The sequence below is a fragment of the Anastrepha ludens genome, chromosome 2, assembly GCF_028408465.1.
Source record: "Anastrepha ludens isolate Willacy chromosome 2, idAnaLude1.1, whole genome shotgun sequence".
Taxonomy (NCBI): domain Eukaryota; kingdom Metazoa; phylum Arthropoda; class Insecta; order Diptera; family Tephritidae; genus Anastrepha; species Anastrepha ludens.
This window is the reverse complement of record NC_071498.1, coordinates 181,573,816-181,589,517: the sequence shown is the minus strand read 5'-3', so window position 1 is coordinate 181,589,517 and position 15,702 is coordinate 181,573,816. Positions and strand designations below refer to the sequence as shown.

The 15,702-nt window shown below is 37.5% G+C and overlaps 1 protein-coding gene across 1 annotated transcript; it reads left to right on the top strand.

The window, feature by feature from the left end:
* The first annotated feature begins 2,802 nt into the window (after positions 1-2,802).
* LOC128860774 (actinia tenebrosa protease inhibitors) lies at positions 2,803-15,470 on the top strand. Its single transcript, XM_054098508.1, has 2 exons — positions 2,803-3,301; positions 14,911-15,470. Exons 1-2 carry the CDS (start codon positions 3,208-3,210, stop codon positions 15,093-15,095), a joined length of 279 nt encoding a protein of 92 aa, XP_053954483.1. The 5' UTR covers positions 2,803-3,207; the 3' UTR covers positions 15,096-15,470.
* Positions 15,471-15,702: the final 232 nt, after the last annotated feature.

Genomic DNA, 15,702 nt, shown 5'->3' with positions numbered 1-15,702 from the left:
CTGTATCATTAGATATATTTTATTTGAGGTTTGCACTTCGACTTGATGGTTTTTTTCGCCGGGTTGAGCTGAGCGTATGCGCCTTTCTTCTGCAATTGGCCGAAATGTCTCAACCTTTTCCGCGCTATAGCACCGCATACCAGAAGAAGGTGTATTGGAGTCTTCGGGGATTGATTGCTGAAACAACAGGAGCCAGTGAGCCATATCCCAATGCTATGCAGACGAATGTGCAATCTGGAATCGCCTGTGAGAATGCCCGTAGGCAGCTGTAATTTACTGATTCTCTAAAATGTTGCGATACATTGAATGTTTTTTGGCTTAGTTTATAAAATGGGGTGAATTAAAAACTAAAAGTTGGAAAACTATAGTGGGTAACTCATAAAACAATTAAAAATTAGTAAAACTAAAATTTAATAAGACCTGCCGGTGACCACTATTTCCATTACAACGTTCACGACCCTCCTACCGTCAAGGGAAGGTGTAAGACAGGTCAAGATTTGGCTCCAAGTTGAGTGATGGGTACAGATACAATGACATAGGCATACCATTACCGATATGTAAGCTACTTATCTTTAAGGAATTTTAAAAAACAGCTAATGAAAGACGGTGTAATGAAATCATCTGCACAGTCGCCCGACACTCGGCGCACAGAATCTCTGCTAAGCCAAAATAAGCCCAGTCTTAGCACACTGATTTTCACTATAACGAGCACTGCCTAATAGGCAGGCACATCCACAGTGGAAAACTGCTTGAACATAATCTTGAATCTTAGGCCTACATCTAATATAGGTACATGTCCCACCCTATACAATTAAATACTACAAGATATTATGTGTAGTGTGCGCCATTGGAAGCTACAACTTTACTCCATCTTTCCGCATCAGACAAAAACTTCGAATTCTTTTGGCTTTATATATTCCTTGAGCCAGTTTGTGATGCTTTCGTAAGAAGTGAACCGCTCTCCAATAATGGCTGACTGCATTGATTGGAACAGATAGTAATACGAAGGTGCAATGTCTGGGGAATACGAAGGGTGGGGCAGAATTTTCCAATTCAGTCCCACTAAATATTTCTGGCCCGATTTAGCAACGGCCTACCGTTGTCATGCAGCAAAATCAGTGTGTCATCTCTACCGCCCTTCTGAGAGCATTCCCACCGCGTGCAAACATTTACCGATTGATACCGGATGATCTGTCAACATCCAACTCTTTGGACACACATCATCACTCACGTCGAAATTGCCACTTTGGAAGCGTCGAAACCAGAAACCACTATTGACAAGTTGTATTTGATGGAGTCTGATTACCGTAAATATTGATAAATTTCCGACACGTTTCAGCTGCACTTTTCATTAAAAGGTAATAATGAAGTGTAACTTCCCGCAAATGCTGTTTTTTCGGAACGAATGTAGACATTTTTGACGTCAGATAAAAAAAGATCTTTACGCTTCAAACGAGTGTCAACTACTGCGACCGAGACCTCACATAGCCACCTTCAAATCACCAGTATATTACTAAAGCGAACACAAAAATAGTATCAGCAGCGACACCTCTTTTACGAGGGCGGAAAGTTATTACCATAGAAATATTTAATTTTTAATTAGTATTCATTTTTTATCAAAGATTCGCTTTACTTTAGTAATTTCAAATATATCATTTATTATAAAATATTTATTAGTCAGACCTTTTTACTTTACTTTTTCATCGGATTCCACTGTATGCTGATTATGCTGAAACAATACCTCAGGTGAAGAAATGGGACATTGAAAAGGTCATTAACCATCGCATTGTGGTTCTTGGTACGTCCATGGTGGTAGCATAAGTGGCCATAATTGACTTTACTGCGCCATCATAAGTTATGCACTGTTAATTGTAGCCATCGTGAGACGTCAAATACTGCTTTATATATTCACTAACTAGAGATTCACCATTTGATCACTTTGCTGCTAAATTAGGCGATGTGTCATGGCCAGTAATAAACAAAATTCCAACTAAACATTTTACTCTGTTGTTGTGACAAATGCCGTATGTTCAGCATGTGCGGCATATTCATTTGCGCTATCTACAACAAAGATAAGTATCTCAGCATCCATAAAGTATACCCAGAACTGAAGCGGAGGCATTAAACTGCTCCTGAAGGCATTCAATTAAGTGGGTCACTTAAATATAAGAGAAAACGTGAGGCTACTTACTAATATTTTCATATAACTCTCTATGTGCCACACGACGGGATCTACAACCGCTTTAATGGGTTAAGATAATCTTCTCATAAAAACCGTTATAACCGTAACTTATATCATGTAATTTCCCACGATATCTGCTTGTTTGAGGAGCTCTCAGGGTATAGTGGCTTCTATTGCTCAGAAATAGTCATAGAGCTAGTGAAACACATTCCGATTTTAAAACCCCTACGACCCATAGACGGTGATACATTTTCCCTACTACCTAATTTCTCCCTACAGGTTTCACACGCATCAACTTAATGATAGAAACTAAAAAATGCAACTATGCAAACTCATTTTCTTTGCGGCCCTTAACAACACTCATTTCATTTCCAATGCGGTGTAAACTTCCACTGGGCGCTCACTTCAGAGGCATTCGGTAAATTTCATAATTTTCTAATTTTTTCGAAAATTCACTTAACGAAAAATTCCAATGTTCCTCATTACTTGCACTTAAATGTATGTGTCAGTACGTGTGCCATATCTACTTTGCACCATATGTACACGACAACAATAACAAAGGCAGAACATTGGTATAAAAGCGGAAGACAGCCACTAGAATGCCTCAGTTGACGGTTAGAATTTGCGTTTCGTGGCACTGCAATTAACTAAGCAGCTAAGCGGACACGCGGCCAAGCATTTTGCACTAAAGCTAAAGGCGAATTTTTGATTTATTATATTTGCTAAAGAGAAGAAGAAGAAGCATAAGAAAAAAACTAAATGTGAAATAGGGTCAGCAAAGATTTTGCAAATCCAAAGTGCCTTTAGTCGAATTCTGTTGACGTTGTTGTCAACCGGTCATCAGCTCGCGCGATCAACTGCCGCATTCCCGCCGCGCAGCTTTGCTGATTGCATTTGTTTATTTTTCTTCTGTCTTGTCTATTTGTGTGTCGCCATCGCTGACCGCGTCTTTTCCCAACAAAATTACTCACTTTTGGCATCTGGTGTTTTGGAACAGCGGACAAAAAGAAAGCAAAAGCCGAAACATGCGTTCAACAGCGATCGTATTTGTCATTTGCATGGCGTTGGCCATGAGCACAATGACGCAGGCGGAACACAATGCGCATTGCAAGGAACTGAGTAAGCAAATGGTCCCGAAATTTAGTTGACAAATTCGACGACATGCTTTCATTTTTTTCTGTGTCAGTCCAAAAACGGCAATGAGTTTGTGCGAGTACGAAAAACCGTGTGTATATACATACGCACACACTTAAGTATGGATATATAGGTTGTGACTGTGAGTCGCATATCAGCATGGAGTGAATGATCAGCAGATGAGTAGATGATGAGCACAGACAGACGATAATATAGTTTTGTATATTATATTAATAAAGTATTCAGTTTCCTCCAAATTTTTAACTTTACTTAAAATTTCAGTTGCAAAACAAAAGTGTTTGCTAGTTCTTAATAGATGAAAAAAATGTTGTCCATTTTGGCACAGGAGTCACCAGTTTTGGATTAACTAAAAAATAATTAAATGAATGATAAATGAACGTTTAAAGAATTATTATTTATTATGCAATAAAATTTGTTGCTTGACTTCGTATTATTTTTTTTTTAATAATTAAATATTTGAAAATAATATTTAATCTGAAACTAAATGAAAGTAATTCCGAATAAAAATTATTAAATATTCTTGTTCAGAAATCTAACACCAATGAAAACAACACAATCGAATAATGTCGGCTTTCCATAAAGTGCTAATAGATAATTTTGTGACTGGTACAATTTTAGTTACTCTCTGACTAGTACTACTTCTTCCAACAACTACCAGTTCATTAACCAGAATGTCAGCTGTGTAGTTTGGCTTTTCGCCCCAGGGCGTTGGTAGCTGGATCACAGAGCCGCATAGGTTCAAACTGCCTCCTATTAGTAAATCGTTGGTTTTGACTTTTTCTATGTATAAAAGAAATAAATACTCAAATACTAAAAAATTAATGCAAAATTACTTACCAGTCTAGCAAAGCAATTGGCACAGCAGCCACTCGACACAGTAATGTACGACAACTAAACGACAACTCGATTGTGCCAATTTCAGAAAGGTGTCACTCTAATAATTGAGCCATTCAGAAGAAGATAAGGACTTCGGTTCCATCGCCGTCTCAGACGGATACAAAATAATTGACGGATAGGGAGCCACAGTAGTTTATTTAGAGATTGGCTTTCAGCGTACAAGCTCTCGAATTACTGCAGCCTTATCCAAACAGAGGTCTATGTGGTTGAACTAGGTAGGTAGATAGGTAGGTAGGTAGAAGGAGCATTCAGTCTTTAACTCAACTCACTTAGACCGTTGCCGATCTATTATAATACCGCAGCAGCAGTTTATTTTCTGATCCTCGTTAAACTATTTTATTTTAAGTGAAAACCCATTGAACTCACTGACTTCTATGTTCCTACGGTCAACAACACCATTCAAGGACGATGAGCCAAAGTACCTAACCCTAGTGGCATGCCACGTAAGCCGCTGCAGCTTCTATAAAAGTCGAAATGAGGTGCATTCAATCTTTGGAGATGTCGACCTATGAGGCAGTGGCCTGTGATCAAAGCAACTAACATAGAGACATTTTGTTCTTGACCGATTAAGTAGAGCCTTTGAGCGCAAAACTGGACAAATTATTCCTGTAGCGTGAGATGTCAGACGATGAACCCATCTCGTGTTGACTGAAGTGACACTGCTACTTGCACTACGCACTTTTTGTTGGTTCAAAGGGGTGCTCACAATCTCCATACCATGTCCTCTCAGTGGTAATGCCTTCTCTCACTAATTTATCTGGCTTACAATTCCTTGTGTGTCACTATGCCGTGGCAGGCATATCAAAAGGATGCGGAAATATTCCGCCATCTCGTTAAGAGGTGCCCGCCATGTGCAAGATATGATGAAATTATTGACAACCCCACCAAGAGATTTAATCGCCGCTTGAGTATCGGAGTAAATATAAACTCCTCTGAAGGTAGTCACATTTTTGCCCAACCATACAGCTATCTCATTCATGTCTAGATTTTCAACCTGAAATGCGTTACAGTGATCAGGAGGATGAGCCGAAACGCTTACTTTGGCTTCTTACAGTAGACGCGAAAGACAATTTTATAGTCAAGCTTTGAGCCATCAGTAAATAACCGTAAGCAGTTTTTCCGGCCAGGTATATTTTCAACCCAGTCATGTTTAGCTGGAATTCTAGTGCTAAATAACCTATTTAAATATGATTCATCCGAACATTAGTCAACAGGATTAGTTGGATCCAGACCGAGTGTTATGGCCAAATTTCCAACTCTTAAATCCCGCCATTGATTAGTTGCAGCAAGCCGACCAGCAGTGTTACCTGCGTTCTGCCTATCAACAAAGTCTAGGGGAGGTAAGAAGAAAAGAGTATTTAGGTTCAACTAAGCCCTTCTTAACTTTAATTGGTATATTTGCAATGCCAGCGAGGCAACCACTTCGGACTAATCAGAAATTATTTCTTAACTCTCCCAAGAGTAGAGTGTGGGCTATACAACTGTTGGGTCTTTCTTTAAAAGTAGTATAACGTGAAAGCCTCCTTGGTTCACCCAGCAGTATCTTCAGCGTCACTTACTTACTTACTTATATGACCGCATCAAGGATCACAACCCGTTACCGGATTAAGGCTGACTGCTTCAGCGTCACTACCCAATATTTTTCAAATCGCGACTAAGTTAATTTGGTTTTATGCTCTGCCCCTCATGGATGAATACTTAGGCCCAGAAAATCCTATTGTTTATTTAATTAAAGTCGTAAGAACTTTGCAATATAAACAGGGTTACCATTGCCCACGTTTCCGTTTAATCTTTTGGCGAAATTAAGGAGATATTCTGATCTTTGTCGAATCAGCGAAATATCTGACTAGTCAAACTAAGGTATAGTAACTAACTTCATCTTTTTTTAATGTTCAAAACACAGCTTTTCCGCCTCGGGAGTTAATAAGGAGCAAAATCACAATTTCATTAAATTTCCGCCACGAAATAAATAAAATCACTAGAATATGATTCATCACTTAAAACATTAGTGCCAAGCTTATCCAGTTTAAAATTGATGTTCTAGTTTCGAAATTCTATTTCATCTCAGTATTTTCGCCTGGGCTATTTAAATGTATTGAATTTTCTTTTTTGTTCTCAGGGCACTTACACAAATTTATTTTTGAAAATCCATTAACAGCTGTGGCTTTGTGCCCAAATGCATCTTTAGCATACTTTCAAATATTAGATAAATCCTATTTATTGACTTTGCTTTGTTGTTTTTCGCCTACATTCGTGCGTATATACCCATATCCGTACTTACATCTGTATTTGCTCAGCGCTTATCCGATGGAAATTCGAAAATTGCGCATCTATCGAAAACTGTCAGAAATTGTGTGTCAAGTACGTAATGAGAAAGTGATAAAATTTTTATTAGAAAATATTTAAAGAAATTGCATTTGTAGAATGCCTTGTGGCTTAAAGACAAACCACATGTGAAGCTAAATTGGATCAGAAAAATAAAACAAATATAAGAAATACTAACTAACTACTCAAGTTGTATGGGGACAAAGACGAGCAGTCTGAAAATTATTGAATTGCATCAATGAATATATAAAATTTATTAGTTTTGGTTTTGACCAAATCTATTTTAGCACAAAAAAGTCATTTTCTGTCATTTAGTGCCTGTATACATATGTATGTATGTATGTACATGTATATATGTGTATCTATTTATGTACATGTATGTATGTACATATATATGCATAGCTAAATAACGTCCGGTAATAAAGTTGTGCAAGGCTTGAAATGGAATTGTGTTGTAGAATTTTATTTTTTTTTTTCATTTTCTGGTGGTATCTAATTGATATTTAGAAATTGGGCTTTGTGTAATATTCTTCTAAGTACAACTCTTTTCATTGACTCTGGAACTCACATTCTAAATTGTGCTTACACAAAGGAATCTCTGAGATGAGCTTTGCTTCTGCTTGGCAAATACGAAGCAATAGACTTCAAAAAGATAATTGAAAAGCTAATCTATTTCATTTCATTTATTCTCGTATTAGACCACGGTATTTCAGGATTTTTGTTTTGTTTTTTGCCTCAAAGATGTCCATTAGGGTGTCCCAGGCTACAAGGGGGAATTTTTTTTTTCGGAATTTCAATACGCATACCCTTTATTTTTTTCCATTTGACTCTAAAAACTTAAATATAAAATATTATTGAGATCGGATGTCATTAACCCGTGCCGACTTGATGTCAAACTTTAAGTTTAAAAGTTAGTATGAAAGCTATAGGCTCACAATAGAGAAAAGTTTAATTGAATTTTTAGATTAATTAAATAAATAAAAATAAAACACATATTTCGTATTTATTTTCTATTTATTATAAAAGGGACATCAATCATCGAATTTTCTTTTCAAAGTTTGCTTTTTACAGTCGGGATATACCTGTCTGTGTTCTTGTACGCAACGTAATAAAAATTGTTTTTGCTCCTCTTGAACAGTGATCAAACCACGGAAGTCTTGCATTAACTTAACCACTCTTTCTGCCGTATCATTAACTGCTTTCAGTCCTAGCAGCTTCTTTTTAGCCTGTAGAAACGAATCATCATTTGACCACGAAGAGGGGCACTTGTTCAGAAAACTGTCGGCAATCTGGAGTCGATTAAACAGGAACTTGCTTTTGACACAGACGAAGTCATCAATGTTTCTCTCTGAAATTAAAACAGATAGATCAGTTATCAATTATACCTACTAGCAAACTTAGTCATAGAACAAAATCCAATCTTAATTAACGTACCAAAAAGTGGGCCACAGAGTTCTTCTTTGGATGCAATGTAACGTTTATTGTGGGCTGTTGGGTGTTCTCTAGTTAAGTTAGCAATCATTTTTACTTTAGTTTCTAGATCGGCATCATCATCGAATAAAGCCAGAATAGATACTTCATCTGTCAAATACCACAAATGCTGGCAAAACTTCTGCAAAGCTGCTTTTCAAATGCTTTTGTCTATTGTTTCGTAATTTTTCATTGCCTTCAAAAAACACAAATCCTGATACACGCCTTTACTGCTAAAATACATTGGAGCCAGGATTTTACGTAGGATGTCACGATGAACAGACATACGTCCAACAGAGCTGCCTTATCCTTGTTTGAAATTCTGAATTGAGAGCTAAGTAACGATATTTTTAATGAATGAATGGCTCTCGCCATCCATCGAGCCTGGTGCATAGCACCTGGAGGCCGAATTTTATATTTCTTCTCTGAATCGCCGACAAGAAATATAATTGAAAGCTCAATTAATTCGCGATAGTCATCTCTAACGATTTCTTTGGTTAATTCAGTTTTGTAGAATTCTAGCAGCTTGTCAATTTCCGAATCATTAAAACAAGATAGCTTTTCTGTACAGCTTTGTTTTTTCTCGGGATCGATATTTTTCCAGTTTTCTCGGAATTTCTTGAATAATGGGATGTCTGGGCTTGTAGTTACTTGACTGATTTTCGCTTCAAACACGCCTTTAAGTACTAATTCGTAAACGTGATAACGGCAAGCAAAAATAAGCACTTATCTACCTAGTTTTTGTTCGAGAAGTATACATGCTCCATTTATGCGGCCTGTGTTAGAAGCAGTAGTATCACAACAGAGAATTTGCGCTTTGTCTTCAAGGTTCCCTTCCTGTCGAGCTATCCAATTTAGGAACAGCAATAAATTGTTCTTTATTATCGTACGTAATAACTACCGGTAGGCGTTCTTCTATACTTTTACGTGAATCTAGAGCTGGCAACAGTTTTCCGTCCCAGTGGACAGTTACCGTATCCCGGACCTTGTTTTGAAAATCAATTTTTATAGCTTCAGCCCGTTCTTTTCGCATTTCCGTACGAACTCTATGGATGGAGGACTTGCTTATAGGGAATTCATCCATATTGTGCCCCAGAGCCTCAATAGTAGTTTCAATTATAAAGACAGAATCCCTCACACTTAACTGACATCTGTCTAATGCGGCAAATAACTTGGGAGTTATGATATTTTTCCGCATAGAAGTTTTATCGGGCTGAGAGGAGGCTTCTCTTGCGCTGGGCCTATTTTCTTCTAAATCTATTATTTCAGAATCAGAAGATGACTTTTCTAGTGGTGGTTCACAAGATGATGTTGATGGTGCTAAGGTGAAAAATATTTAGCACGTCGCTTTTCCTCCTCGAAGATTCGAAGGCGCGTCCTTTCCTCTTTGTTTGTTACTTTTTTGTGCACTCCGGCTAAGTGACCGGGCCCACCTGGTTCTCTTTGGCGCTGCAAGAAGATCTTATCTTCATTTATTTTAATCAATTGAAGAGTATCGGTATGTGTGATGTCAAACAAATTGTTTAAGTTTGAAGCAAACTCCTGTCGACGCTGTTCAAACACTTCTTGAGTTGTTTTCGTATTTTTTTGCAATTCTCTCCAAACTTGGTATAAGTTAACTAGTTTCTTAACACAGTTAGATATTGATCTAGTCGGTATACGTGCCTTTTCTCAATAAATAATACACTCACGAATTGTGAGATTTGCACTTTTATTGACACTTAAGTTCACTTCACGAATATTATAGAACAAAACTGCCAGTACTTGCCCGTTAGAGGGAAGTTTAGAACCGGTAATTTGATTTGATTACGTCCCCTATTAAAAATATCTCCTTTTTGGAACTTCGTAACTCCACTGACATGTTGACTACACGAAAAAAACGCGATTACTAATAAAACAAACAAGTAATTACACGCAATCAATCCGACACTTCGTGCGCGGTACTATACAAGTACCGTTAGGTTTCCGCGCAACTCGGCACGGGTTGCCGTGATTCTAAATAGACGAAACTTTATTTTTAGATGTTTTGAGACCATTCAAACAAAATAAGGGGGTAGGCGTTAAAAAAAAAACACTTTAATTTTTTTTGGGACACCCTAATGTACATATACCTTAAAAATTACATAATCAAAATGCAAGGATTTTAAAAAAATGTTGAAATATTTCTATCCTGTAATTTGTATAGAACTTTTAAATGCTGAAAACTACAAATCTTCACAATTATATTCTGTATGGACGGATGGACGAATATTAAAAAAATAATAATAATAATTGTGCGTACACTTTTGTTAGGTGTTTGATCGAGCTCCTCCTCCTATTTATGGCGTGCGTCTTGCTGTTTTTCCATAAATGCAGGGACTTCTAGTTTTAAGCCGACTCCGAGCCGTAAAGAAAAATCATGAAAATGGTTTTATTCGTTTTCAAAACATTCTCCTTGGAAGTCAAAGCATTTCAGCATTCGTTTGAACCAATTGTGAAAGCACTTTTGCCACTGGATACCTTGGTGACCTCAAAAATGAGCTCTTCAGCCTCCGCAGCTATTCGGCCTTCAACAGTTTCTCCAGCCGTTAGAAAATATTGACTTCGTATCTTATTTTAGATGTTCTGAAAGAAAAAGAAAAAAATGTAGATGCCAAATCATGGCTGCAAGGTGAATGCCACATTAATTCGATATTTTGCGTGCTCAAAAACTGTCTTGTGTGAGCCGATACGTGTGAGCTCGCATTGTTTTAAATTTCTCTGATGCACAGTTGCGACATGAATACAATTTCCGCAAAAAGGCGACCATTTGCTTTGTGGTGTTTCTTCCGCGAAAAACGCGGGTTAGAACACTCATGTTACTTTTTTTTATTAGAGAAGAGGCACAGATACAATTTAAAATACATAAAAATATTTGTTGAAACTGCAACTGGTTACACTAAACTAACGAACAGTACAATTTTGGTAACATAAACTGAATTTTGTGAGAGATTTTCATAGTCCCTTCCTTAAGTTAACAGCCACCATGCAAGATTATGTGGTTTGATTCGGTGGAGTCGTCGGGTTAGGCCTGAAGTGTTGAGGAGTTTGCTAGGTTCCTCATTCACGAGCCCTTGAAGACTGAAGGAGTGGCCAACTGCTTGTTTTTTAATTTCTTCAACGATCGTCGAAATCTTGAGGTCAGGATGAATACTTTTATTGTCAACGAACTAAACCGAGTTGATATTACTTTCACCACAACTGCGCGCCAGAGGACCACACAGGTTTAATAATTTGTTTATATTATGCTTATCTAGTTTGTTATATAGAGCGAGAGCTTTGCTCATCATCCAATTGGTCATTTATTTTCATTCTCTTCAAACAGATTTCATGCTGTTTAAGTTTTATATACTTCTTCCTTCGAAGCTTAACATCGCTCCTTATGTCGAAGTATTTGGCAGTGTTTGCATTTGGTAGTGCGGCACCTAGCAGTATTATTGGATACTGATTCACTTTTGTTGACGAAGTGTACATGAACTGACTTGGTATCGTTCAATTTTATGTGCCAAGTCTAAGAAAATTCTTAAATATCGTATGATGTAAAGGGTGTTTTTTTTAGAGGTTAGGTTTTCAAGTTGGCACTACTTTTTTCGTAGATGGTCTTTTTGACAGCTGTCACTTGATTTATGCTCAGTTTGGTTTGCCATTTCATAATGAATAGACGTACACCTGAACAACGTTTGCAAATCGTGCAAATTTGGGCCCAAAACGAGATGGCCACCGATCCTGATTTTCACAAGAAAATTTTGTTCAGCGATGAAGCTCACTTTTGGTTGAATGGGTATGTCAATAAGCAAAATTGTCGCATTTGGAGTGAACATACAGAGACGCCGTTACATTGCAGAGACGCCGTTACATCCTCAAAAAGTCACTGTTTGGTGTACTCTATGGGCAGAGGGAATCATTGGTCCATATTTCTTTAAAAATGAAGCCGGCCATAATGTTACAGTCAATGGAGAGCGCTATAGAGCCATGATTAATGACTTTTTCGTGCCTGAATTGGACGATGTTGATGTGGACGACCTTTGGTTCCAACAAGACGGCGCTATATGCCATACAGCCAACGCAACAATCGATTTATTGAAGGAAACTTTTGGTGAGCGCATTATCTCGCGCCGTGGACCTGTTGCGTGGCCTCCAAGATCGTGCGATATAACACCGCTGGACTATTTCTTGTGGGGCTATGTGAAGTCGCTTGTCTACGCAGATAAGCCCGAGACGATTGACGCCTTGGAAGGGAATATTCGGCGCGTTATTGCTGACATACGGCCCCAATTGCTGCAAAAAGTGGTCGAAAATTGGGCCTCTCGGCTGGAATTTATTCGAGCCAGCCGCGGCGGCCACTTGCCCGAAATCATTTTTAAAACATAATGGCAAACCCTTATCTTTATAATAAAGCTAAATTCTTGGTCATAACATTAAATTATATACGTTTTATTTCATCTTGAAAACCTAACCTCTAAAAAAAACACCCTTTACTTCAAAGTTTGGCTGCAGCTTCTTCAGCAGTTTTTCCAGTTGTTAGGATAGCAGTGTCGTCGGCAAGAGTGGAGATCAAGCTATTCGGAGGCATCGACAAGTCTCTGGTATATATTCTTAAAGGTATAAAAGCAGACCAAGAATGCTTCTTTGCGGTACATCAGCATCTATTTCTTTAACGCGAAAGTAGCGTTCGCTCAGATACGACATTAGGGGGGCGCTAAAATCATTCGGAAGGCAGGTATTTAGTTTGTTATTTAAACCGTCATGCCAAACCTTGTCGAAAGTTTGTGCGACGTCCAAGAGTACTGCCGAGCACACTTTATTCTGTTCACCCAAACTATCGAACGCTGATATGTTTATGGTTGATATGTGTAGATCCAAGACTTGTCACTTGCTACGACGTTCTTTGAATCGCCGCGGCTGAATTTCTTCAACATTTCTTGACACTAATCGGCAAATATCCTTTTTCGGGAAATTGTAAAATTATGCGCTACTCAACGAAAGCGAATCTTCTTTGTTTTTTGTTTATTAATTTTTTTGTTTATTAATTCTATATAAATTAAAAACAAATGGAAAAATTCGCGGAATAAAATGCTTTAAAAAAAACGTGAATCTTGGGGCGAATTTTCCTAGTATTTTTGTTTCGAAAAAATTATTTTTCCACAAATTTTTCGAAAACTTGTAAATTCACATAGAAATTATGCCAATTCGTAAATATAGTTTTGAGGAAAACGCGTCTAAAGTTTCAATACATAACTACACCTCTCCCAGCGCTCGAACGCAAAGAATAGAGTCGTCACGTAAAAAAAAAATATTAGGAAATTTTACAGGTATCTGTCCCCTTAAAGCAACAGCCGTTAAAATTTCATGATATTCCGTTCATTATTTCGTGAGTTATTGGGCTAAGAGTGACGCAACTTTCGTTATTTTCAAAACAATGGATCAAAAAGAATTACGGGTTTTAATTTTACACTGTTTTTTGATGGGAAGAAATGCCGTTCAAGCTAAGCAATGGCTTGAAAAGTGTTATGGAGCCTGCGCTTCATCAGAAACAACAATAAAATGAAGTCAGTTCGAATGTTCAAAAAGTGAAGTTGCGAGAGTTAGCTGTCATCTTAAAGATATCAAAAGAATGTATTGGCTTTATATTGCATGAGACTTTAACTATGAGAAAGTTCTTTGCGAAGTGGATGCCGCTGTCGACAAAAAAGTAGTAAATCTCAAGTCAATCAAGCAATGGCAAAACTACACGAATTCAACTTCGAATTACTCCCACATCCACCGTATTCGCCAGATTTGGCTTCCAGGAGACCTAAAAAAATCCTCGCCGGTAAGAAATTTCGCTCGAATGAAGAGGTTATTCCTGAAACTGAGGCCTGTTTTGAGACAAAAGTGGTATGGAAAAGATAGAGTGGTGCTGGAATGGTTGCGTTGCTCTTGATGGGCGTTGCATTGATGAATACAGCTTATTTTTAATAAAAAAACGGTTTTTCCATGTTAGGCATGGGACCCCTATGTTATATACGAGTAGAAATTGGGCACCAAACATAGATGAATGAGCAGAAACTCTAAGTTTTTGAGAGTAAAACCCTAGGAAAAATTTTTGGTGCTATTTGCAAAAACGGCATTTGGAGAACACAATTCAATCACTAGTTTCAAAGACTATATAAACTCCCGGATATACTCACGGCAATAAAATTGAACGGTCTACGATGGGGTGGTCACATTATAAGGGCAGACGAAGCATACCTACCGAAGAAAATCCTACTGGTTATGTGCAGAAGACTAAAACTCCCATGGTTGGATGATGTAGATCGGGAGGCTAAGCTATTTGGTATACGTTGGTGGAGAACTCAAGCGTGGGATAAGTCTAACTGTTAAAGATACTTATTACAGAGATTTTATAGTTGTGCATCGTAAGATATAGCTCACCAGAACCATGTTCTAAAACTAGAAAACTCTTAAAACCCTTTCCTTCACTCCTCCATGTATTTATAAGTGCTTCGTACCTTAAAATATAGAATATAAAATTTTTTAGATATATTGTAAAAAAACTATATTATTATAAAAAATATTTTAATGAAAGAAAAGAAAAGTTTTGTAGATGTTTTGAAATTTCGATAGTCACTTAGCCCCTCCAGCACTTTCTAGCACGTAGTAACTTAGTCGTTCTCGTTCGTCATTCCCACACAAGCCAAAAATGTATTCTAAATATAATCAGGGCCAATAAGGGCAAGTCTCTGTCAACAATGAGAGCTCAGACACAGCAATAATAAATATTAATAAAGAATGAAATCATGACGATTGAAAAATTAGCATTTTAATTGGCAAACATTAATCAACATTACCTTCTTTTCTTTTATGCCGCATCCCTGCCACAGATCAAGTGAACTGTTACATGGGTCAGAATGAAGGCTACTTCTGCAGCAAGAACGAACATGCGACCACACAGACGCGCTGGTTCTTCGACAAAGGAGTTTGTAGAAAATTCAACTACAAAGGCTGCTACGGTAATCGGAATCGCTTTTGCACAAAGGAAGCCTGTGAGCGGCGTTGCCGAGGCTAAGTAGAGAAGTCAAGCTGAAATTTCTATAAATGTATGCCTTTTTGGATGTCCGATCGAAATGCAATTATTGATTTATTTATAGATAAATTAGCGCAAAATACCTTAAGTATATTTGAATGCCAAATTTGTATGTATGTAAAACTAACGCAGTGCCAAAAAGCCAGGACAATGATTCATATTTACCTGCAGAAGTGCAGTAAATAATGATTCAGTTAATTACGAAATAAATTTAGTGCATAAATTTATATAGCCTAAGATTTTATATAAATATTTACTTATGTGTGTATGTATGTAGTTTATATGTCAAACGTGTTTGTATACATAAAAATTTATATTTCGTTGCTAATAAATGTGGCGAGCTTTTAATGGTCCTGGGCGCAAAAATCTTGCTTCCTTTTTATTGGGAATTTTTTTCTGGTTTTTATTTACTTTTTCTGTCTAAGTTCCTACAGCAGTGCATTTATGTAACGGTTCAGACAATACTAAGCAATATACGTCAACTTTTGATTTTCCTTTTAGCAAAAATACAAAAAAAATTTGAGCTACACCAACATCCGCCTGATCATTAGTGACGGTAAGTAATAATCGCCAGCATCGCCCCAGGCAT

What these genes read in the sequence shown, in the direction of transcription:
- LOC128860774 (XM_054098508.1), top strand. Translation starts at nt 3,208, where the DNA reads ATGCGTTCAACAGCGATCGTATTTGTCATTTGCATGGCGTTGGCCATG. An exon ending in TGCGCATTGCAAGGAACTGA is followed by an intron (nt 3,302 to 14,910) that starts GTAAGCAAATGG and finishes TCCCTGCCACAG; the next exon opens with ATCAAGTGAACTGTTACATG.